The sequence below is a fragment of the Rhinoderma darwinii genome, chromosome 1, assembly GCF_050947455.1.
Source record: "Rhinoderma darwinii isolate aRhiDar2 chromosome 1, aRhiDar2.hap1, whole genome shotgun sequence".
NCBI classification, from domain to species: domain Eukaryota; kingdom Metazoa; phylum Chordata; class Amphibia; order Anura; family Rhinodermatidae; genus Rhinoderma; species Rhinoderma darwinii.
Window position 1 is genome coordinate 643842104 of NC_134687.1, and position 25918 is coordinate 643868021.

Here is a 25918-nt window from a genome sequence, read left to right on the forward strand (position 1 = left end):
CCTCTAATGGCATTGTCTAAACAGTCTCCCCGATCTTTACCCTTTAACCCCTATACAGGGATCTGTTCTTTGCTGCGGGTAAACTGCCAGATCGCTACCTCTTGGAGAGGTCCTGGCAGAGTAGCTGCTGGCCAGACAGGTGCTAGGCAGGCACAGCTAGATGGTTCCTTAGTTGTAGCAGGATACAGGCTGGAGCCGGATTGCTTGTAACAGGCTGGTGCTGGATTACTGGAAGCAGGCTGGTGCCGGATTACTGGAAGCAGGCAGGTGCCGGACTACTGGAAGCAGGATACAGACTGGTAACGGACACAGGATAACGACAGATAACAGACACAGGGTACCGGATACCGACAGGTAACACATACAGGTTATGGAACCTTTGCAGTATAACACAAGGTTTGTCCAACTTTGCTTAGACACTGGGACAGTGGGCAGGCTTATCTATATAGCTCAAGGTGTGCAGGGATAGGCTAGGGACATTTTTACTGGTGCGCACACTTGCCCTTTAAAACACAGCAAAAGTGTGCGCACCCTACGGGCACATGGAGCAGGAAGTAGAGCACGCCAGGGTTCCTGAGAAGCAAGAGGGTGGCACCGGTGAGTGTATACAAACCGATGGCCATGGCCGCCGGGGGGGGGGGAGATGCAGCGGTCCGCGGCACGCGGCTGTTAGTGATATACTGATGCAGTATAACTACCTTGTGTCTTGTTGCTGTGCTTTAGTCTTGCCATGGTGGACATGTGACATGTAACTGCCTTCCAGAACCTCACCTTTGTAACAGAGTTTGGCTGTTCCTTACCCTGTTGTAAGCCTCCTGCACAGCTATTTCTGTTACAGTAAATGACTGTGTTTCAACCTACATTTGAAAATGATGATCATTATCACCTGTTTGGTATAATTGGTTAATCGTACACCTGAGTATAATCCTACAAAATCCATGACTTTATGCAAGAGTACCTAGAAGAATTGATAGTGTTTCAAAGGCAAAGGTGGTCACACTAAATATTGATTTGATTTAAATTTCTCTTCTGTTCATTCACATTGTATTGCGTTAGCTGATTAAAAAAAATAATTAACACTTCTGTTTTTGAAAGCATTCTTACTTTGCAACATTTTTCCACAACTGCCTAAAACTTTTGCAGTGCTGTAAAGAACACAGGATCGCCCATTGATGATAGGCTGATCCGTCCTTTTCTGTAGAGATCGCTTCTCAGCATACATCTTATCATCATCACAGGCAGGATTACACTGACAGGCACCACCTATATATAGATAACACAGGATCCACCATTGATGATAGGCTGACACTTCCTGTTCTATAGAGATCACTTCTCAGCAGACATCTTATTATTACAGGCAGGATTACACTGACAGGTAACACCTAAATGCTGTTTACATGCAAGATGGCTGCCCCCATAATCATGTACAGAAAATAGAATAAAAAGATCTACAATAAAAAAGATTATGTTGCACTATCTGGTTTTAATTAGGTAAAAATATAGATAATACTTTACCTTTAAAGAGGAAAGACACCAAAAACAGCTTCCTGCCGGTGTCACTCCTCCCATAACTGGGAGTGACCAGCAGTGCAGAGGAACAAATTAAATACATAAAACACATTAGATCAATTAATTTTTTTTTATACAAGTCCTACAAGTAGAAAAAGAAAATCAAATCTAACAAATGTGTCAAAAATATTAGATTTGGTAATTTATTTATTGAGGAATATGATCCAATATCGCATATATGTGAGTGACAAAAGTATGTGAACCTTAAGGGTATGTTCACACACACTAATTACGGACGTAACTCGGGCGTTTTTGCCCCGAATTACGTCCGAAATAGCGGCTCAATAGCGTCGGCAAACATCTTCCCATTCATTAGAATGGGTCTTACGATGTTCTGTGCACACGGTCATTTTTTGACGCCCCCCGCGTCAAAGAAGTGCCTGTCACTTCTTCAGACGTAAATGGAGCCGTTTTCCATGGACTCCATGGAAAACCAGCTTCATTTAACATCCGTAATGGACGCAGCAAAAAGCGCCTCAACATGCCATTACGGCTGAAATTACGGTGCTGTTTTCTCCTGAAAACAGCCTAGTATTTTCAGCTGTTACGGACGCTGCTGTGTGAACATACCCTAAGACTTAGCAGATAATTTGATGGTGAGTCATGTGTTTTCAATCAATGGGATGACACAATCAGGTGTGAGTGGGCGACATGTTCTATTTAAAGAACAGGGATCTATCGAAGTCTGATCTTCACAATAGAGATGTCCCAATACCAGAATTTGGACTTCGATACCAATTCGATACTTTTGCCAACAATAATAATAATAAAAAAGTTCTTCCGTTTTCTGTGAGGCGCGTGGTGTGATGAATTTTGAACCTCCACGTGCCTCACATTGATAGTAATAAACCCCATCTTGTTCCTCAGTCATAATGGACAACATTGGGTTAATATGTGAGGTACATGATGGGGTTAATTACTATTAATGTGAGGCACATGGAGGATAAAAATTAATAATACCTCGTGCCTCACATTAATAAGTGAAAGAAAGCATTTTTTTTTATTTTCTAACAGCGTAAACATGAATGAAACTATAAATGTGTTATTACGGTCGCGACGATACCGAATATGTGTATATTTTATGTATTGAGACTTATTTTAATGTATGTTGTTTTATTTAACATTACGGTATTTTATTTTTTTTTAAACTTTAATGTGCTGGCATATATCTATATACTGATAGTACACAGGCAGTTATTAGGACATACCCAAGTATGCCCTAACAACAAAAAATATTGTCAGACAGCCCTGAGGTTCTTCAATGGACCCGGGGCTGTTTTCCCATATATGGTATGTCCCTCGATCGCATCACAGGAATTCCCTGTGACGCAATCCAAAGTGCATCTCCCCATCTCATTTTCCCCTGAATGCTGCGGTTAGCTTTGATCGCAGCATTCAGGGAAATTGCGGCGGAGATGGGAGGTTTCTCTGATCTCCCCCATTAGAGCGGGGCTGTGTAATACAGCCATTACCCCGCTCCTAACAATAAGTGCGCGTGCGGTCAGCATGAGGTGATGTGGGCGGCGCTGCACTAATGAGCGTCGGGGCAGGCACCGAAGACAGAACATGGGGGTGTTTTGTAGTGTGTCCGCCATATTCTGTCTTCAGTGCCGCCGCTCATAAGTGCAGCGCTGGTCGCATCACATCATGCTGACCACGCACGCACTTCTTATGTGTGGGGCAATGGCTGTATTACACGCCACACAGCTTAGTATTGAAATACATTAAATAACGGTATTGAACCGATTGAGGGTGCACGGTATAGAAACAGTATCAAAGTTTTGAAGCATCGTGCATCCATACTTCACAACACGTTTGTGGAAGTGCATCATGGCACGAACAAAGATGATTTTTGAGGACCTCAGAAGAAGAGATGTTGAGACTCATCAGGCTGGAAAAGGTTACAAAACCATCTCTAAAAAGTTCAGATTCCACCAATCCACTGTCAGGCAGATTGTATAAAAATAGAGGGAATTCAAGACCATTATTACCCTCCCAGGAGTGGTCGACCAACAAAGATCACACCAAGATCAAGGCGTATAATAGTCCACGATGTCACAAAGGAACCCAAATAAACCTCTAAGCAGCTAAATACCTTTCTCACATTAGCTAATGTTAATGTTCATGAGTCCACCATCAGGAGGACACTGAACAACAGTGGTGCGCATGGCAGGATTGCAAGGAGAAAGACGCTCTCCAAAAAGAACATTGCTGCCCCTTTAGTTTGCTAAAGATCACTTGGACAAGCCAGAAATCTATTGGTACAATGTTTTGTGGATGAATGAGACCTAAATAGAACTTTTTGGTTTAACCCATTCCCGCTGTAGCCACTTTTTAACCTTCCTGACATAGCCTCATTTTTTAAATCTTACATGTGTCATTTTATGTGGTAATAACATTGGAATGCTTTTAACCTATACGAGCAATTCTGAGATTGTTTTCTTGTGACACATTGTACTTTATGTTAGTGGTAAAATTTGGCTGATACATTCTGTGTTTATTTGTGAAAAACACTAGAATTTAGAGAAAATTTGCAAAAATTTGAATTTTTCTACATTTACACTACCGTTCAAAAGTTTGGGGTCACCCAGACAATTTTGTGTTTTCCATGAAAACTCACACTTATATTTATCAAATAAGTTGCAAAATGACTAGAAAATATAGTCAAGACATTGACAAGGTTAGAAATAATGATTTTTATTTGAAATAATAATTTTCTTCTTCAAACTTTGCTTTCGTCAAAGAATGCTCCATTTGCAGCAATTACAGCATTGCAGACGTTTGGCATTCTAGCTGTTAATTTGCTGAGGTAATCGGGAGAAATTTTCTCCCCAAGCTTCCAGAAGCCCCTCCCACAAGTTGGATTGGCTTGATGGGCACTTCTGCGTACCATATGGTCAAGCTGCTCCCACAACAGCTCTATGGGGTTGAGATCTGGTGACTGCGCTGGCCACTCCATTACAGATAGAATACCAGCTGCCTGCTTCTTTCCTAAATAGTTCTTGCATAATTTGGAGGTGTGCTTTGGGTCATTGTCCTGTTGTAGGATAAAATTGGCTCCAATCAAGCGCTGTCCACAGGGTATGGCGTTGCAAAATGGATAGCCTTCCTTATTCAAAATCCCTTTTACCTTGTACAAATCTCCCACTTTACCAGCACCAAAGCAACCCCAGACCATCACATTACCTCCACCATGCTTGACAGATGGCGTCAGGCACTCGTCCAGCATCTTTTCAGTTGTTCTGCGTCTCACAAATGTTATTCTGTGTGATCCAAACACCTCAAACTTCGATTCATCTGTCCATAACACTTTTTTCCAATCTTCCGCTGTCCAATGTCTGTGTGCTTTTACCCATATTAATATTTTCCTTTTACTAGCCAGTCTCAGATATGGCTTTTTCTTTGCCACTCTGCCCTGAAGGCCAGCATCCCGGAGTCGCCTCTTCACTGTAGACATTGACACTGGCGTTTTGCGGGTACTATTTAATGAAGCTGCCAGTTGAGGACCTGTGAGGCGTCTATTTCTCAAACTAGAGACTCTAATATACTTGTCTTGTTGCTCAGTTGTGCAGCGGGGCCTCCCACTTCTTTCTACTCTGGTTAGAGCCTGTTTGTGCTGTTCTCTGAAGGGAGTAGTACACACCGTTGTAGGAAATCTTCAGTTTCTTGGCAATTTCTCGCATGGAATAGCCTTCATTTCTAAGAACAATAATAGACTGTCGAGTTTCACATGAAAGCTCCCTTTTTCCTAACCATTTTGAGTTGAATCGAACCCACAAATGTAATGCTCCAGATTCTCCACTAGCTCAAAGGAAGGTCAGTTTTATAGCTCCTCTAAACAGCAAAACGGTTTACAGCGGTGCTAACATAATTGCACAAGGGTTTTCAAGTATTTTTTAATCATCCAATAGCCTTCTAACACAGTTAGCAAACACAATGTACCATTAGAACACTGGAGTGATGGTTGCTGGAAATGGGCCTCTATACACCTATGTAGATATTGCATTAAAAACCAGACGTTTGCAGCTAGAATAGTCATTTAGCACATTAACAATTTATAGAGTGGAAACTACACACAAGGAATTTATCTAGTGAGACAGTGAGCATTTTGAAACCACAAGTGTTTTATAGATTTATTAGAATTTGGCCATTAAATTTTTTTTTTTTCCAATAGGATGTCGTTTTAGCTAAAAAAAACAACAAAAAAAAACGCAAATCATTATTAGAAGGAATATAGTAGAAAATCCACCCCAACATTTGTAAGCAAATTTTTCAGAGTACGGAAGTACCACCCCCCCCCCCCACGCATATGTGGTCACAAACTGCTGTTTGGACACACTGTAGGGCTCAGGGAAAGCGTGCCATTTGGCTTTTGGAACGCAGATTTTGCTTGGTAGTAGCTGTTTCAGCTATTGCTGGTGTTTCAGTTTATAGTGTGGGGCAAAATTATGTTTGTTACGCTTTCAAGCAATCCTTTATGCACAGGCCAGTGTCGTACTGATGAATGATGTCCATTGTTATCTATCTCCTTTTGGTTCACACTCTGCTCCTTTGCAGTTTGGAGAACTTTGCTGGTAAAGTGTTTTCCTGGTATAATACGGGCACCCTCGCTTCCAGCAGATATGTTTGGGCGCTCCCTTTCCTGGTTCTCTAATATTAGGGCCTTCGATAACAGAAGAAATGTACATCTCGGCCCTGCACATCTGCATTTTTTTTTTCCTGGCTTATGGGAGACAGTACTTATTTTATTTTTTCATGGACATAGCGGTATGAAGGCTGTTTTTTCGAGCTGTAGTTTTTATTGATATCATTTTGCGGTACAAGCAAATTTTTGATGACTTTTTATTAAATTTTTTTTAGGTAAAGTTAGTTTTTTTAAATGAAGAGTTAACCATTCTGCATAAATTACATGTTAACTTTATTCTGCAGGTACGATTATGGTTATACCAAATCTATATAGTTTTTATATGTTTTACTACTTTTACACAATAAAACTTATTTTATTTTTTTAAATCATGTTTTTTTGGGTTGCCATATTCTTATTTTCCTGACTCCGGAGCTGTGGGGGTTCTTGTTTTTTGTGGAACGAGCTGAAGTTTTTATTGGTACCACTTTGGGGTAATTGCGACTTTTTGATACATTTTTATCCTATTTTTTGTGAGGCAAGGTGACCAGAACACAGTAATTCTGGCATAGGTTTCTTTTTTTTTTTTTTTACACAGTGTTCACCGTGCATTATAAATGTCATCTTAACTTTATTCTGTGGGTCAGTACAATTCCTGGCGGTACCAAATTTTTTTTCAATAAAATAATTTTTTTGCAAAAAGAATGTATTTTTTTCTGTCGCTATGTTCTGAGAACCATAACTTTTTAATTTCTCCGGCGATGTAGCTGAATAAGGTTTTTTTTTAATGCAAGACAGGTTATAGTTTTTATTGGTACCATTTTTGGATACATGCGTCTTTTTGATCACTTTTTATTCGAATTTTTAGAAGGCATGGTGACCAAAAATCAGCAATTCTGGCACAGATTTTTAGGTTTTTCTTTTGGCGTTCACCGCAGCGGATTCATACCATAATATTATTTAGAGTTCAGGTCATTATTGATGTGGCGATACCAATTATGTATAGTTTATTTATTATTTTTATTTATTCCAATAATAAAAGGAATTGACAAGGGAAAAAGGGCGATTTTTTTTATTACTTGAAACTTATTTTTGTACACCATTTTTGTTCACTTTTTTTTTTGTCCCAAAAGTGGACTTGAAAGTTAAACTTTCTGATCTGTATTCTAATACATTGCACTACCTACAGAATACAATGCATTAGAATAGTTAGTTATTCTGACAATGTTATTAATATAGTAATTCTGACAATGACAGGCAGCCTATTAGGACCTGCCTCCAGCAGATTAGGAGGCCATTGTTAGACCTCTGGTTGCCATAGCAGCCATTGGCACCCCACGATTGCGTCACAGGGATGCTGAACGGCTACAAACCACTTAAGGTGCCATGGTCGCTTTTGACCACAGCATCTAAGTCCGATCCCTGCCATTACAAAAGGGTGTCAGCTGATGACACGTACTTAGCTTCTGAGCCCGCGACAACTTCTTGACATAAGTATACAACAAGTTTTTGTTGAATTCCATTACCGTTACCATCTTATACTGTTTGAATGAAGATCAACTATTGTATTGTCACGTTAAAAAATATAAATATTATACATGGGGCATCCGAAATGTCAGTCTGGATTCTCCAGCAGTGTGGGTGAATTTATGAATATAGTAATAAGAAGCAAGGTTCATGGTGACAATTTAGCTTCAACGCTTTGTGAGAAAACAAGGCTCTTCATTTATTCCTTAAATCCACAATACTTTTCCTTCGTAGATCCCGGCCACAGTTGACCTTAGGTAAATATAATTATGGTGTTTAGAAGATCTAGGGTAATTCCACCTAAAAAACAAACACTCACACACAGTATTTTTTTTTATTACAAATGCAGTGCTTTTGTGGCGTTTTTTCTCCAACAAGAATATGGTTTCTTCATTATGTACATTTTCTGATGAGTTTTAAAATTGTATTTCCTGGTAAAATATTTTTAACATAGAGAACATCAAAATGGATTCTACTCTGTGTGAATTATCTGATGATCCCTAAGTTTGGTTTTAGTAATAAAACATTTCCCACATTCTGAACATAAGTATGGCTTCTCTCCTGTGTGAATTCTCTCATGTCTAACAAAACTTGATTTATCTGAAAAACATTTCCCACATTCTGAACAGGAGTATGGTTTCTCTCCCGTGTGAATTCTTCCATGTACAACAAGATGTGAACTATTTTTAAAACATTTCCGACATTCTGAACATGAATATGGCTTCTCTCCCGTATGAATTCTCTCATGTGTAACAAGATTTGATTTTTGTGTATAACATTTCCCACATTCTGAACATGAATACGGTTTCTCTCCTGTGTGAATTCTCTCATGTCTAACAAGATTTGATTTTTGTGTATAACATTTCCCACATTCTGAACATGAATACGGTTTCGCTCCTGTGTGAGTTCTCTCATGTGTAACAAGATTTGATTTTTTTGTAAAACATTTCCCACATTCTGAACATGAATATGGGTTCTCTCCTGTGCAACTTCTCTCATGTATAACACGACTTAATCTATCTGTAAAACATTTCATACATTCTGAACATGAATACGGCTTCTCCCCTTTGAGAAATCTTGTGTGTCTTAAATGATCTGAGCTTTTTGTAAACGCTTTACCACATTTAACCCTTTTACCCCCTTTCAGAGCTGTACTTGTGGTAACAATCTGTGATTGGTCAGGAAAAGTTTCCTCATGATTAGGGGAATTATATGATAGATCTGTACTGTGTCTGTAAAGTCCTTGATGTACATTAAGGGTAATGATGTTTTCTCCTGAAGACTGCTGGATGATATCTTCATCTTCTACTTTATAATTTATCGATAACATGAAGTTCCCCTCAGAGTTCTTAACGGGATTTTCTGTTAGGATAAGAAATGCATAGTGATTGTTTTTAAATATATAACATTCATATTAGGCTGGAAACACAAATGCAGTTTTTGATGCGGTTTATTAAAGGGGTTGGCCAGGAAATTTATTTTATCTAAAAGGTGTCCCCCTTGGTTTGCCTTCCCTAAAACCCCCTGTAATGCCCATGGCCGCGGACCATCAGGTTTACTCACCTCCTGACATTCGCAGGCATGGAGACGCCAGCGCTCACTTCCGCTTCACTCGGCTATGAAGAACCAAATTAGCCCATGAGCACCCTGAACTATAAGAAGGGCCCTGCCCATTCCTGCATTGCCTGAGCAGTGTTGTCGTTTACCTATGTTCATCTCTGCAAATAATCCCTTAGTGTTTCCTAGTTCACAGTGTTCCTGTTCCTGCTACCTGTGTCTGTGTCCTGTGCTATCCAGAACCAAGTGCCGTATAGAGTCGGAGTCGTGCTGCGCTGAGTACTACGACTGTCCTGTTACACCACACCTGGTGTCTGTCTGCTGCCAAAGTCCCATCCGAGCCTGCCTTGTAACTGTCTGAAGTTACCACAGGTGCACTTATTTGAACTATAGACTTTGACCTGTGGCCTGTTGGGCAGCTGCCATACCGTTAATGTGGTACGGCCCAGTGGGTCCACGCACCCAACGTGAAACCCCCTACTAACCTTCTAACCAGTTTCAGTTTGATCTCAATTGTCACTGCTGCTGTTTGTTTACATCCCTTGTTTCGGTTCCTGGCAGTTTCCTGCCTTGTAACCCACCATACCCATGATCCCTGGCTGCATCTGAGCAGAAAGCGTGCATCCTCCCCTTCCTCCACAACATCTCAGCTATTTGCATACTGCCACACATCTCTATGTTCACAAGGTCATTCCCTGCTCTAATTACAGCCCCCCAGCTCCCTCCCTGCATTGTCACATGGGATGAAGCGTCATCCCAGGAGGCTGGCGTGGAGGAAGAAACAGACTCCTAGGTAAGTATAATATATTTTTTGTTTTCTGAGTTGTGTTTTTTGCAGCAGGTTCATAGCGATCCCACCGCAAAAAACGCAACTGTTATTTGTTGCAGGATTTACCTCCCCATTGAATTCAATCGGGAAAACCGGCAACAAGCAGCGTTTACGCAAATACTATTAACATGCTGCAAATAAAACTCTGCACCGAAGGTCAATTGCTGAGTGGTTTTTCCGCTCAGTATTTACGCAGCGCATGGATGAGATATGTTTTATCACATCCACTTTGCTGCTACTGTATTTGCTGCGAATTTTGCGCAACAAATCAGTTGCGGAAAAACCGCCGTATTTACGCAACGTGTGAACTGAACCTTACAGTGGAGCAAACACCAAACACTACTTCAAACAACGGTAAAACTTTTTTTTTTTTTTTTTAACAGATCGATGATACAGGTAGATAATGCCACAGAGCCCACTATAGATTGTCACGATGCGGGGTGTGGGCCAACTGGGCTGCGTAGCGGGATGGCAGCTGGCCAAACAGGCATGGTACAGAGTCTATAGTCCAGAAAGGGTACCTGAGGCAATGTAGACAGTAGCAAGGCAGGCTCGGCTGGGACCAGGCGGCAGGTCGACATCAGGCGTAGAGTAGCAGAACAGGTGTGGAATGCAGCACAACATGACAACAGCTCAGAATGGCAGTAGACCAGGATAGTACTGGATCGCACGGGATACAGGATACAGGTACACTGGAAGACACTTAGGAGACCATTTGCAAGACAAACTTTGGGAAACAACAACACCGCTCAGGCGAGGATCAGAAGTGCGGTGGCCTTCTTATAGTCCAGGAAATCATGTGAGTTAATGTTGATGATTTTCATGTGCACAGGCTTAAGAGCGGGCACGAGCGCACCCGTCGGGAGACAGTCTCGATACCCGGAAGTGAGTGCCGGAACCTCAAAGGGGGACGACGCAGCAAAACAGCAGGATGTCAAAGGCCGTAGTCGTCGAGGGGTAAGTTAGAACGACGGACCGCGGCCATAGACGTTACAGTATCCCCCCTCTTACGCCCCCTCTTCTTGGGGCCAGAGCGGGAGAGAAACTTCCTCATGAGGACAGGGGCATCAATGTTCTCCTCTGGCTCCCAAGACCTCTCTTCTGGACCGAATCCCCTCCAATCCACCAAATAAAATGTCCTTCCTCCCACCTTCTTGGTGGCTAGAATCTCCATTACCTCGAAAGTTGCAGATGAGTAGCCAGGAGCCACTGCGGAACTAGGAGTCCTAGAGAAGCGGTTCAGGACCACGGGCTTCAGCAAGGAGACATGGAAGGAGTTAGGGATCTTGAGAGTAGGAGGCAGCCGCAGTTTGTAAAAAACCGGGTTAATTTGTAGCAGGATCTCGAAGGGTCCGAGGAACCTGGGAGCAAATCTGCAGGACGGCACCCTCAGCCGGATATTCTTTGAGGACAACCAGATCTTCGTACCTGGAAGAAACTGAGGAGGATCCCGTCTTCTAGTATCTGCTTTTTTCTTCATGCGGTCAACTGCCAGCAGAATAGAAGATCGGGTCTGTTGCCATATTTGCAGAAAGTCCCTGAAGGTCGACTTAACTGCAGGCACCTGGGACATAGTAGAGACAGGAAGAGGTATTCGAGGATGTTGGCCGTAGACTATGAAGAACGGGCTGGAGGTGGTGGACTCACTAGTATGGTTATTATAGGAGAATTCTGCAGACGAGAGCAGCTGCACCCAGTCATCATGTCGTCTGGAAACAAAGTGACGTAGATAGTTCTCCATAATTTGGTTAATCCTCTCGACTTGCCCATTGGACTGGGGATGATAGGCTGGAGAGAAATCCAACTTTACACCGAGGAGGCCGCAGAGTGCTCTCCAAGACTTCGAGGTGAACTGGACCTCTCGATCCGAGGCAATATGCAGAGGCAAGCCGTGCAGATGGAAGATGTGTTGTATGAAGAGGTCGGCCAGTCGAGCAGCAGAAGGCAGGCCAGTCAGTGGGAACAAAATGAGCCATTTTAGAGAAATCGATCCACCACCACCCAGATCACACTGCAACCCGCAGAGAGAGGGAGATCCGTGACAAAGTCCATTGCAACATGCTGCCAGGCAACAACGGGCACAGGCAGTGGTTGGAGCAGACCAGCTGGTCTGGAGTGGGCAACGTTATTTGCTGTGCATACCGTACATGAGGAGACAAAGTCCATGACGTCTTTGGGCAGCGTGGGCCACCAGAACTGACGGGCGTTTATTTCTTGGGTCTTACGGATACCCGCGTGACCTGCCAGATTGGAACTGTGACCCCAGCGAAGGATTCTTCCTCTGTCTGCCAGACGTACAAAAGTTCTTCATGGAAGAATGTCTCTAACCTGCAGAGGATTCATAGAGAAGATGCAGGAAGGATCAATAATATTCTGTGGGGACTCCACAGTGTCCTCTGTCTCAAATGACCTAGACAAGGCATCTGCCCTCACATTATTGTCGGCAGGTCGGTAGAGGAGTTTGAATCAGAACCGAGCAAAGAACAACGACCACCTGGCTTGACGAGGATTCAAGGGTTGAGCGGTCTGTAGATAGGTCAAATTCTTGTGATCCGTGAAGACCAGGATAGGATGGACTGTGCCTTCCACTCCTGTAGGGCCAGCTTGATGGCCAGTAACTCCCGATCCCCAATTGAGTAGTTGCGCTCTGCGGAAGAAAACAGTTTGGAAAAGTAGCCACATACCACAGTCTTGCCTTTAGAAACTCTCTGGAACAGTGCACCCGCACCAACAGAGGAAGTGTCCACCTCTAATGAAAACTGTAGGGATACATCACGGTGGTGAAGAATAGAGGCTGACGTGCAGGCTTTTTTTAAAGTCTCAAATGCGGCTTCTGCCTCCGGAGTCCACACCTTGGCATTCATACATTTCTTGTGAGGGAAGAGATGGGGGCTGTCAATGATGAGAAGTTGGGGATGAACAGCCGTTAGAAGTTGGCAAATCCCAGGAAGCGTTGTATGGCCCTTAAGTCTTGGGGGCGTGGCCACTCCAGGACAGCCTTTACCTTCTCAGGGTGCATCTTTGGGCCCTGATCGGAGATGATAAAGCCCAGGAAGGGCAGAGATCTTTTTTCAAACATGCACTTCTCCAGCTTGGCATAAAGATGATTCTCCCTTAAACGACGCAACACCTGGCGGACACGACTCTCATGAGTTACTGGATCGGGGGGAAAAAAATCAAAATGTCATCGAGATACACTACAATACAGATATAGAGATCATGAAAAATGTAATTGACAAATTCTTGAAACACCGCGGGGGTGTTACACAGGCCGAAGGGCATAACTAGGTATTGATAGTGCCTATCACGTGTATTAAATGTGGTCTTCCACTCGTCAACCTGACGAATGCGAATCAGGTTGTAGTCCCCCCGCAAGTCCAGTTTAGAAAAAACGTTGCCGCCCGTATGCGGTCAAAACAATTCCGAAATCAAAGGCAATGGGTACCGGTTCTTCACCGTGATCTGATTGAGGCCTCGGTAGTCAATGCAGGGTCGGAGGGATCCACCCTACTTCTTGACAAAGAAAAACCCAGCTCCGGCTGTGGATGAGGATTTACGAATGAAGCCCCTCTCCAGATTCTCTTTAATGTAGGTCGACATAGACTCAGTCTCTGGCAGGGAGAGAGAGTATACTCTACTGCGAGGAGGAGATGAATCAGGAACCAAGTCGATCAGACAATCATATGCTCAATGTAGCGGCAAGGTCTCTGCTTCCCTCTTATTGAAGACATCAGAGAACATTGAACAAGAATGCAACCTTGCCAATGACTGATGCGGAGAGGACTGCGGTAGATGGATATGACCGAGACAGTGGTCAAGACACTTGGGACCCCACTGGAGAACCTCTCCAGAGTTCCAATCCAGGACTGGGGCGTGCAAACGGAGCCAAGGCAAACCCAGCAGCACGGGGTTGACGGCCTTGGGCAGGACAAACCGGGAGATGAGCTAAGTGTGAAGAGCTCCCACTTGAAATCTCAATGGCTTGGTCACAGACAAAACTGGGTCAGGCAATGGCAGTCCATCTACCGAGGCAACGATCAACGGCCTTTCCAGCAGGACAGTGGGCAACTGGAGAAGATCCACAAGGTCTTGACAGATGAAATTAGCTGCAGAGCCAAAGTCCAGGTAGGCAGAGACCGGATGGAGCTTCTCGCCAGCAATGATGGTCACGGGAATAAACAGTTTGGAGGAGAGTTCACGATTAAATGCAGTAGCGCCCAGGGTTGTCTCTCCAACCAAACCAAGGCGTTGTTTTTTTTTGGCTTTTGTGGACACAAACGCACGACATGGCCAGCGAGGCCGCAATATAGGCAGAGTCCAGAGGTGCGCCTGCGCTGTTTCTCTTGTACAGAAAATTTTAGGCGATCCACCTGCATCGGAACCTCGGGTAAGGCAGTAGAGGACGGCAAGAGGGGTTGCTGGAAGTTGGGCGCCAATGTAGGAAGCAGTCTCTACTGTCGAACCTCATATCTACCCAAGTAGCCAGCAGAATCAGGTCGTCCAAGGCAGGTGGTAGATCTCAGGCAGCAAGTTCGTCCTTGATCTCGGGCGATAGACCATGTCAGAAGGATGCTACCAAGGTCTCATTGTTCCAAGACAGCTCTCCTGCCAGGGCCCGGAACTGGATGGTGTATTCGCCCACGGAGGTTGAAGACAGAAGTGGCTGCTGACGAGACACGTCCTGGCTCCTCAAGAACAGTACGGAACAACCGCACGAACCTCTGGAAGTCTCGAGTCTCGGGTCCCTGACGTACCCAGATTGGGTTCGCCCATGCCAGGACCTTGCCAGAAAGTAGAGACACGATGAAGGCGATCTTGGTTCCGTCCGACGGAAATGCTCGGGCGTGCAGGGTAAAATGGATATAGCATTGGTTCAGAAATCCCCTGCACGTACTTGCGTCTCCATGGAACCGAGAAGGTAATGGCAGCGGGAACCGAGAATCCGAACCAGAACCGCCAGGAGGTGTAGAAGGAAGGTGGGTCAGAGGAGCTTGCATAAGGCAGGAAGGAAAGCAGCTAGCGCCCCTAGCTGAAGCGCCATGGAGTCCACTGCCACAAGAAGTTGATCCTGTCTTGCTCGGAGATCCTGCAGGTCCGCCTGCATGGCTTGGGAGGGTGACATGCCCTTAAATTGACCAGCGGGGTCCATGGCCTGAGCGTACTGTCGCGATGCGGGGTGTGGACCCACTGGGCCATACCGCGTAGTGGGATGGCAGCTGGCCAAACAGGTATGGTACAGAGCCTATAGTCCAGAAAGGGTACCTGAGGCAATGTAGACAGTAGCAAGGCAAGCTCGGCTGGGAAAAGGCGGCAGGTAGACGTCAGGCGTGGAGTAGCAGAACAGGCGTAGAATGCAGCACAACATGACAACAGCTCAGCATGGCAGTAGACCGGGATAGTACTGGATAGCACAGGATACAGGTTCGGGGAACACTGGGAACTGGAAGACACTTAGGCACCATTTGCAAGACAAACTTTGGGAAACAACAACGCTCAGGCGAGGATCAGAAGGGCGGTGGCCTTCTTATAGTTCAGGAAATCATGTCAGTTAATGATGATGATATTCATGTGCGCTCGCTGGCCCTTTAACAGCGGGCACGAGCACGCTCACCCTCTGGGAGACTTCTAGATACCCGGAAGTGAGTGCCAGCGCCTCATCGGAGGACGACACAGCACAGCAGCATGATGTCCATGGCCGCGGTTGTCGAGGGGTAAGTTAGATCGATGGACCGCGGCCACAGACGTTGCATAGATAATGCCAGAGCCCTCTGTAGATAATGCCACAGAGCCCTCTGTAGATAATGCCACAGAGCCCTCTGTAGATAATGCCACAGAGCCCTCTGTAGATAATGCCACAGAGCCCTCTGTAGATAATGCCACAGAGCCCTCTGTAGATAATGCCACAGAGCCCTCTGTAGATACTGCCACAGAGCCCTCTGTAGATACTGCCACAGAGCTCTGAGGCAATGTAGACAGTAGCAAGGCAGGCTTGGCTGGGACAAGGCGGCAAGTAGACGTCAGGCGTGGAGTAGCAGAACAGGGGTGGAATACAGCTCAACACGACAATAGCTCAGCATGGCAGTAGACCAGGATAGTACGGGATACAGGTACGGGGAACACTGGGAACTGGAAGACACTTAGGAGACCATTTTGCAAGACAAACTTTGGGAAACAACAACGCTCAGGCGAGGATCAGGGCGGTGGCCTTCTTATAGTCCAGGAAATCATGTGAGTTAATGATGATTTTCATGTGCTCGCTGGCCCTTTAAGAGCGGGCACGAGCACGCTCACCCTCTGGGAGACGTCTAGATACCCGGAAGTGAGTGCCAACGCCTCATTGGGGGGGGGGGGGGGGACGGGACGCAGCACAGCAGCAGGATGTCCATGGCCGCGGTCATCGAGGGGTAAGTTAGAACGCTGGACCGCGGCCATACACGTTACATAGATAATGCCACAGAGCCCACTGTAGATACTGCCACAGAGCCCTCTGTAGATACTGCCACAGAGCCCTCTGTAGATACTGCCACAGAGCCCTCTGTAGATACTGCCACAGAGCCCTCTGTAGATACTGCCACAGAGCCCTCTGTAGATACTGCCACACACCCACCCTTCGATAGATTAAGACAGTGCCCTTTGTAGATAATGCCAGTGCCCACTGTAGATACTGCCATAGTGCCCTCTGTAGATACTGCCGCACACCCACCCGTAGATAAAGCCACAATGCCCTCTGTAGATAATGCCACAGTACCCTCTGTAGATAATGCCACGCCCCCAGAAAATGCCAGTGCCCTCTGTAGATACTGTCACCCACCCATAAATACTGCCAGTGCCCCCTGTAGATACTACCACAGTGCCCTCTGTAGATACTGCCACACAGCCCTTGTAGGGACTGCCACAGTGCCCTCTGTAGCTACTGCCACACAGCCCTTGTAGGGACTGCCACAGTGCCCGCTGTAGCTACTGCCGCACACCCACATTTAGGTACTGCCACAGTGCCCCCCGTAGATACTGCCACAGTGCCCTCCGTAGATACTGCCACCCCCCAAGATAATGCCACAGTGCCCTCTGTAGATACTGCCACCCACCCACAGATACGGTCACAGTGCTCTCTGTAGATACTGCCACAGTGCCCTCTGTAGAAACTGCCACAGTGCCCTCTGTAGAAACTGCCACAGTGCCCTCTGTAGAAACTGCCACAGTGCCCTCTGTAGATAATGCCACTGTGCCCTCTGTAGATAATGCCACTGTGCCCTCTGTAGATAATGCCACTGTGCCCTCTGTAGATAATGCCACTGTGCCCTCTGTAGATAATGCCACTGTGCCCTCTGTAGATAATGCCACTGTGCCCTCTGTAGATAATGCCACTGTGCCCTCTGTAGATAATGCCACTGTGCCCTCTGTAGATAATGCCACTGTGCCCTCTGTAGATAATGCCACTGTGCCCTCTGTAGATAATGCCACTGTGCCCTCTGTAGATAATGCCACTGTGCCCTCTGTAGATAATGACACCCCCCCATAGATAATGCCACAGTGCCCTCTGTAGATGTTAGAGGCTTCCCCAGAGTCACGGAGCTGATCCTATACATCACTTGCTCTGCTCTGGGACTCCGGCTCTGGGAAAGCCCCTGACATCACTGTCCATACAGTTAGGTCCAGAATTATTTGGACAGTGACACAATCTTCATGATTTGGGCTCTGCATGTGACCACATTGGATATGAAATGAAACAACAGAGATACAATTGAAGTGTAGACTTTCAGGTTTAATTCAAGGGGTTGAACAAATATCCTGTGAAACGTTTAGGAATTGCACCCATTTTTCTATACAGCCTCCACATTTCAGGGGCTCAAAAGTAATTGGACAAATTATCATTACCATAAATAAAATGTTTTTTTCTTTTAATACTTTGTAGAGAATCCTTTGCAGGCAATGACTGCCTGAAGTCTGGAACCCATGGACATCACCAAACGCCGGGTTTCCTCCTTTGTGATGCTTTGCCCGGCCTTTACTACAGCTGTCTTCAGTTGTTGCTTGTTTGTGGGTTTTTCCGCCTTAAGCTTTGTCTTAAAGAGACTCTCTGTCACCACATTATAAGTGCCCTATCTCCTACATAAGGAGATGGGCGCTATAATGTAGGTTACAGCAGTGTTTTTTATTTAGAAAAACGATCTATATTTACGACGTTAGGAGCGATTTTAGATTTATGCTAATTAGTTTCTTAATGCCCAACTGGGCGTGTTTTTACTTTAGACCAAGTGGGCGTTCTAAAGAGAAGTGTATGACGCTGACCAACCAGTTCCCAATCAGCGTCATACACTTCTCCTCATTCATTTAGTCAGCACATAGCGACACTGCGTTGTTCACTATGTGCTGTCTTATACTGACACATTAACGTTACTTAACCCCTTAGTGTCTAAGCCTGTTTTGGCCTTGTGGACACAGCCGATTTTTGCAAATCTGACGTGTCACTTTATGCGGTAATAACTCCAGAATGCTTTAGCCTATCCAAGCGATTCTGAGAATGTTTTCTCGTGACATTTTGTACTTTAGGATACTGAAAAAATGTCGTCGTTAAATACAATATTTATTTGTAAAAAAACACCAACATTTAGAGAAAATTTGCAAAAATCTGCATTTTTCTAAATTGTAATGTATCTGCTTGTAAAACAGATTGTAATAACACACAAAATATTTACTAGTTAACATTTCCTATATGTCTACTTTGTTTGCATCGTTTTTTGAACGTCCTTTTATTTTTCTAGGACGTTAGAAGGCTTAGAACTTTAGCTGCAATTTCTCGCATTTTCAAGAAAATTTCAAAAGGCTATTTTTTCAGGGACCAGGTCAGTTCTGAAGTGGCTTTGAGGGCCTTATATATTAGAAACCCCCTATAAAACACCCCATTTTAAAAACTGCACACCTCAAAGTATTCAAAACGGCATTCAGAAATAATTTTAACCCTTTAGGCATTTCACAGGAAATAAAGCAAAGTAGGTGAAATTTACAAATTTCATTTTTTTTTTTACGAAATTCATTTGTAATACAGTTTTTTTCTGTAACATAGAAGGTTTTACGAGAGAAACGCAACTCAATACTTATTGCCCAGATTCTGCAATTTTTAGAAATATCCCACATGTGGCCCTAGTGCCCTAATGGACCGAAACACCGGCCTCTGAAGCAAAGGAGCACCTAGTGGATTTTGGGGCCTCTATTTTATTAAAATATATTTTAGCCACCATGTCAGGTTTGAAGAGGTCTTGTGGTGACAAAACAGTGGAAACCCCCCAAAAGTGACCCCATTTTGGAAACTACACCCCTCAAGGAATTTTTCAAGAGGTATAGTTAGCATTTTTAGCCCACAGGTTTTTTGGTAAATTTATTGGAACTTGTCTGTGAAAATGAAAATCTCCTTTTTTTCAGAAAAAACATACGATGTTTTAGTTTTTACAAGGAATAAAGGAGAAAAAGCACCCCAAAATTTGTAAAGCAATGTCTCCCGATTACGGCAATACCACATATGTGGTAATAAACTGCAGTTTGGACCCACGGCAGGGCTCAGAAGGGAACGAGGGCCATTTGGATTTTGGAGCGCAGATTTTGCTGGAATGGTTTTCGGTGCCATGTCATTTTTGCAAAGCCCTGGAGGGACCATAAGAGTGGAAACTACCCAAAAGTGACCCCATTTTGGAAACTACACCCCTCAAGGAATTTTTCTAGGGGTATAGTTAGCATTTTGACCCTACATGGTTTTTGCTGAATTTATGGGAAATATGCAGTGAAATTGAAAATCTAATTTTTTTTTTCTAATAAAATGTAGTTTTAGCTCAGATTTTTTCATTTTTACAACAGATAAAGGAGAAAAAACACCCCAATATTTGTAAAGCAAACTCTTCTGAGCACAGCAATACCCCATATGTGGTAATAAACTGCTGTTTGGACACATGGCGGAAGTTAGAATGGACAGAGCACCATTTGACTTTTGGAGCTCAAGTTTTGCTGGAATGGTTTGCGGCCCCATGTCACATATGCAAAGCCACCGAGGGGCCAAAATAGTGCAAACCCGGCAAAAGTGACACCATTTGGGAAACTATACCCCTCGTGGAATTTATCTAGCGGTACAGTGAGCATTTTGACCCCACAGTTTTTTTGCTGAATCATTGGGATTATGCAGTGAAAATGAAAATCTACATTCTTTCCACTAAAATGTTGAATTGTTGTCATTTTCACAAGGAATAAAGGAGAAAAAGCGCCCCAACAAATGTAAAGCAATTTCTCCCGAGTACGGCAGTACCCCATATGTGGTCATAAACTGCTGCTTGGATACACCGCAGGGCTCAGAATGGCAGGAGTGCTACTAGATTTTGGTTGATTGTTTTTTGGGCGCCATGTCGCATTTGCAGAGCCCCTGAGGTACCCGTACAGTAGAAACCCCTGAGAAGTGACTCCATTTTGGAAACTTTACCCCTCAGGGTATTCATCTAGGGGTGTACTGAGCATTTTGATCCCACAGGTGTTTCATAGATTGTATTACAATGAGGCAGTGAAAATGAAAAATCATATTTTTTCCCAAAAATATGTCGTTTTGCACCCAATTTTTTTCCCCACAAGGGGTAATAGGAGAAAAAAACAACACATAATTTGTTACTCAATTTGTCCAGAGTACGGCAATACCCCATGTGTGGCCCTAAACTGCTGTTTGGGCACATGGCAGAGCTCAAAATGGAAGGAGTGCCATGTGGCTTTTAGAGCGCATACTTTGCTGGACTGGTGTACGGGCGCCATGTCACATTTGCAGAGCTCCCTTAGGTACCAGAGTAGAGTGTAAAACCATGAGAAGTGACCCCATTTTGTAAACGACACCCCTCAAGGCATTTATCATTTAACTGGACATATGACAAGGCTTAGGAGTGAAAGGCGCATGTGAGACCTATTTTGGTGATTTTCACAGCATTAGGCCTCATGCACACGACCGTAAAAACTCCCGTTATTACGGGTCGTAATCACGACCCGTAATAACGGGCTCATAGACTTCTATTGGCGACGGGTGCCTTCCCGTTTTCTCACGGGAAGGTGCCCGTGCCGTTGAAAAAGATAGAACATGTCCTATTTCAGGCCGTAATACCGGCACGGACAGTCCATAGAAGTCTATGGAGCTCTCGAAATGACGGGTGGCTACATGTGTGCACCCGTCATTACGGCAGCGTTGCTAAGCGACGTCAGTAAATAGTCACTGTCCAGGGAGCTGAAAGAGTTAACTGATCGGCAGTAACTCTTTCAGCACCCTGGACAGTGACTACCGATCAGTATAAACCTGTAAAAAATAAAAATAAAAGACTTTCATACTTACCGAGAACTTCCTGCTTCCTCCAGTCCGGTCTCCCGCCCGTTGCCTTGGTGACGCGTCCCTCTCGACATCCTGGATGACGTTTCAGGCCATGTGACCGCTGCAGCCAATCACAGGTCAATCACAGGCTGCAGCGGTCATATGGACTGCCGCGTCATCCAGGGATGTCGGGCTGGATGTGAAGAGAGCGACGCGTCACCAAGACAACGGCCGGGTAAGTATGAATTTCTTTAACTTTTATTACAGAAAAGGCTGTCCCTTCTCTCTATCCTGCACTGATAGAGAGAAGGGGCTGCCGATTAGTGCAGCGCTATTTTGCCGCCAAAAACGTGCCCGTAAATACGGGTGGAATACGGGTGACACCGGACCCATATTTACGGGCACGGGTTCTTAAATACTGGTGCAAAACGGGTGGAATACGTGTGACACCGGACCCGTATTTACGCCAGTATTTACGGGTGGGAAAAAATACGGTCGTGTGCATGAGGCCTTAGCCCACAATGGCAGAGCTCTGGGGTGAAATAGTAAAACAAACCCCCAAGTAGTGACCCCCATTTTGGAAACTGCACCCCTGAAGGCATTTTGACCACACAGGTTTTTTTTTTTCTATTAGAAATGAACGCTCAGTGGATGGTGCAAAGTGAAAATTGAAAATTTCCACAGGTATGTGCCATTTTAGTGCACAATATTTTGTGCCCAGTTCGTGCCACTGAAGACAAATACCTCAAACTGTTAAGCGGGTTCTCCCGGGTATGGCGATGCCATATATGTGGACGTACACTGCTGCTTGGGCACGCTGCAGGGCTCAGAAGGGAGGGAGCGCCATTTGGCTTTTGGAGCGTGGATTTTGCTCGCTATTTTTTTGTTTGGGGTTTTGCTGGTATTTCAGTTATGATGTGGGGGCATATGTAAGCTGTGCGGGTACATCAGGGTATAATAAGAGGGTATAATTGGGTAAATAAATAATTATCCACAGATGTGTGGCCGCTGTCGCACTGATAAATGGTGCCCGATCTTATCCGCTTTTGGACACTCTGCACATTTTGCATAGCCATATTCTGAGAGCCAAAACGTCTTTATTTTTTCACCACCGGAGCCGTGTGAGGGCTTATTTGTTGCTGGACAATCTGTAGATTTCATTGGTACCATTTTGGGGTACATGCGATTTTTTTGATCACTTTTTATTTCATTTTTTGGCAAGCCGAGTGACCAAAAACATGCAATTCTGATGTTTTTTATTATTTACGGCGTTCGCCATGCGCTATGAATGACAATTTTACGTTATTCTGCGGGTCGGAACGATTACGGCGATACCAGATATATATATAGTTTTTCTTATGTTTTGCAACGTCTACACGATAAAATCACTTTTGTTTCAAATAATTTATTTTTGGTGTCACCATATTCTGAGAGCCGTAACTTTTTTATTTTTCTGTCAAAAAAGCTGTGGGAGGGCTTGTTTTTTGCGGGACTGGCAGCGTTTTTTAATAGTATAATTTTGGGGTACATGCAACTTTTAGATCCCTTTTTTATTCTGTATTGCGAGGGGTAGTGACTAACAAACAGCGATTCTGGAATAGTTTTTTATTTAATTTTTTTACGGTGTTCACCGTACGGGTAGCGTGATATTTTTATAGTTTGGGTCGCTACGGATGCGGGGATACCACATATGTGTACTTTTTTTTATGTTTTTTCCTATAATAAAAGACTTATTATAGGAAAAAGGCTGTTATAGTGCTTTTTAACATGAAACTTATTTTTTTTAACTTTTTTACAACATTTTTATTAACTTGTTTTAACTTTTTTTTTGTCCCACTAGGGAACTTGAAGGCATGAAGCCCTGATCGCTATTCTAATACACTGCACTACCTACATAGTGCAGTGTATTAGAGCTGTCAGCTATTCACTGACAGCAAGCCTATTAGGCTTCGCCTCCCGGCGGGGCCTAATAGGCTTCCGTACTAGGAACCGATTGTTAGGCTACGGTTGCCATAGCAACCATCGGAACAGCCGCGGGTGCCGATGGTTTTCATTAACAACCATAGGGTACGATCTAAGGGGTTAATCGCCCGGATCAGAGCCTAGCTCCTGTCCTGGCCGTTAGGGCACGATGTCAGCTGTGACAAACAGCCGACACCAGCGTCCGTGGCAACCATCGTGGTTGCCGACAGGCTACAAGACACTTCGATGCATCGATCGCGTTGATCGATGCATCGAAGGAGTTAATCGGCCGGATCGGAGCCTAGCTCCGGTCCTGGCCGTTGCAGAGGGGTGTTGGACAGATGATAAGCGGCGGTGATAGCGCTGGCTCAGCTTGAGCCAGCGCCATCACATACACCACGTCATGGAGCTGTGATTGGTCAGTCTGCTTTGACTGACCAATCACAGCGATCGCCGGCAGGAGACCGCTGCTATTGGTCCCCTGCCGTCTTACTGTGCCGATCAACTGTCATAAACAGTTGATGGCACAGTTCTGTCACCTTGTCCTTTGACAGGGTGACAGTTTTTAAGCCAGGACGCACCGGTACACCCTGGTGCCTTAAAGCACTTCAATGCAGGACGTACCGGTGCGTCCTGGTGCGGTAAGGGGTTAAAGAGGCTCTGTCACCAGATGTACAGATGTACATGATGTGATCGGCGCTGTCATCTAGATTACAGCAGTATTTTTTATTTGAAAAAACTATCATTTTTGACGGAGTTATGACCTATATTAACTTTATGCTAATGAGTTTCTCAATGGACAATTGGGCGTGTTTTACTATATGACCAAGTGGGCGTTGTACAGAGGAGTGTATGACGCTGACCAATCAGCGTCATACACTTCTCTCCATTCACTTACACTGCAAATAGCGATATAGCTATATCGCTATGTGAAGTCACATAAACACACTATAACGCTACTCATGTGTCATGACAATGAATATACATTACCTCCAACACTGCTGTAATCTACATTACAGCGCCGATCACATCATGTACAAATTAGGCCACTTATAATGTGGTGACAGAGCCTCTTTAACTGGTTCCCGACCGCTGGCTATATATTTACGGCCTGCGGTCAGGGTCCTTAAAACCCGAGCCATAGACTTTTTACGGCTCGGGTTTTAACTTGCTGCCCGCGCGATCGGGCAGCTGAATGTCGGGTCTCCGGCTGTCAGTGACTGCCGGGGACCCGGAGGAGAGGATAGAAGCAGCTTTCACTGCTTCTGTCTTCTCCGATGTGTTTTTACACAGCGTTCAATGAACGCTGTGTATAGGAATAGAGACAGCAGCAGCGGCGCTGTCTCTATTCCTCCCGGTGATCATGTGACAGGTCACATGATCGCCGGGTCCCGTTAGTGACAGACTGCTGCTGGGTCTTACAAGACCCAGCACAGCCCTATTAGTGACAATCGTCACTATGAGAGGGCTGATTTCCCCTGTAACTGGGGCTGCTGTGCAGCTCCAGTTACAGTGGAAAAGATGGTGTAAAAGAAAGAAAAAATATATATAAAGTTCCCCAAAGGTCTTTTTTGACCTTTGGGGGACAGACCATAGTAATAAAAAAATAATAAAGTAAAGTGCAAAAAAAAATTTAATAATAAATACACATAAAATACCCACCCCAAAAAAAACATGTTCCCCCCGCCAATCATTGTTGTAACGCTAGCGCTGACCCAATTACCCTAATATAGACATGTAATATATTAAAATTTACGGTAGACAATGACGATCACAAATAAAAGGTCTATTTTAGGTTAAAACTTTGTTATTACCCCAAAAAAATAGCTGAAACGTAAAAAAGCTTATTTTTTTACTATTATTTTCAAACTTTATGAATAAAAATTCTAAAATCGCAAAAAAGGTGTGTATAAAAACGATAAAAAATGAAACCTGCATTGCCTACGGAAAAAACGTCGCAAAAATCACGTCGTTAGCCCAACAAATAAAAACGTTATAGCCATTTAACTAACACGTGCTAAAAATGGCTAAACGGTGTCTGGTCCTGAAGGCGCAAAATAGCCCGGTCCTGAACTGGTTAAGTGTTTAGACAGTGAATAGACATTCCTTCCAGCCAGGACGGGATGTCTATTCACAATCCCAATACTTACGTAACGTTTGTGTGGTACTTCCAGCAGAGCAAAGCGTAATCCCGCTGTAACCTGTCATTTACAGTGTGATCTCGCGAGATTACACTTTGCTCTGCTGTAAGTACCATAGAAACGTTACGGAAGTGTCGGGATTGTGAATAGGCATCCCGTCCTGGCTGGAAGGAATGTCTATTCACTGTCTATAAACACTTCAGTAACGTTAATGTGTCAATATAAGACAGCACATAGTGAACAACGCAGTGTTGTGGACAACGCAGTTCTGGAGTGGAATCCACTCCAGAACTTTTGCCTGCTTAATTGATGATGGATTAACGAGGGAATAGCCCATGTAGCCCATTAAATAGCTTTTGATATAATTGTCCTTTGAGATAAATTAC

At 44.4% G+C, this 25918-nt stretch overlaps 1 protein-coding gene across 1 annotated transcript in view; it reads right to left on the bottom strand.

The window, feature by feature from the left end:
- Positions 1 to 5606: 5606 nt before the first annotated feature.
- The window catches only part of LOC142664501 (uncharacterized), a 60485-nt gene continuing 40173 nt past the window's right edge, over positions 5607 to 25918 (bottom strand). Inside the window, exon 7 of the mRNA XM_075843636.1 lies at positions 5607 to 9082. Within this exon, the coding sequence (XP_075699751.1) occupies positions 8193 to 9082 (890 nt within the window). The 3' untranslated portion in view covers positions 5607 to 8192. The remainder of the gene's footprint in view (positions 9083 to 25918) is intronic.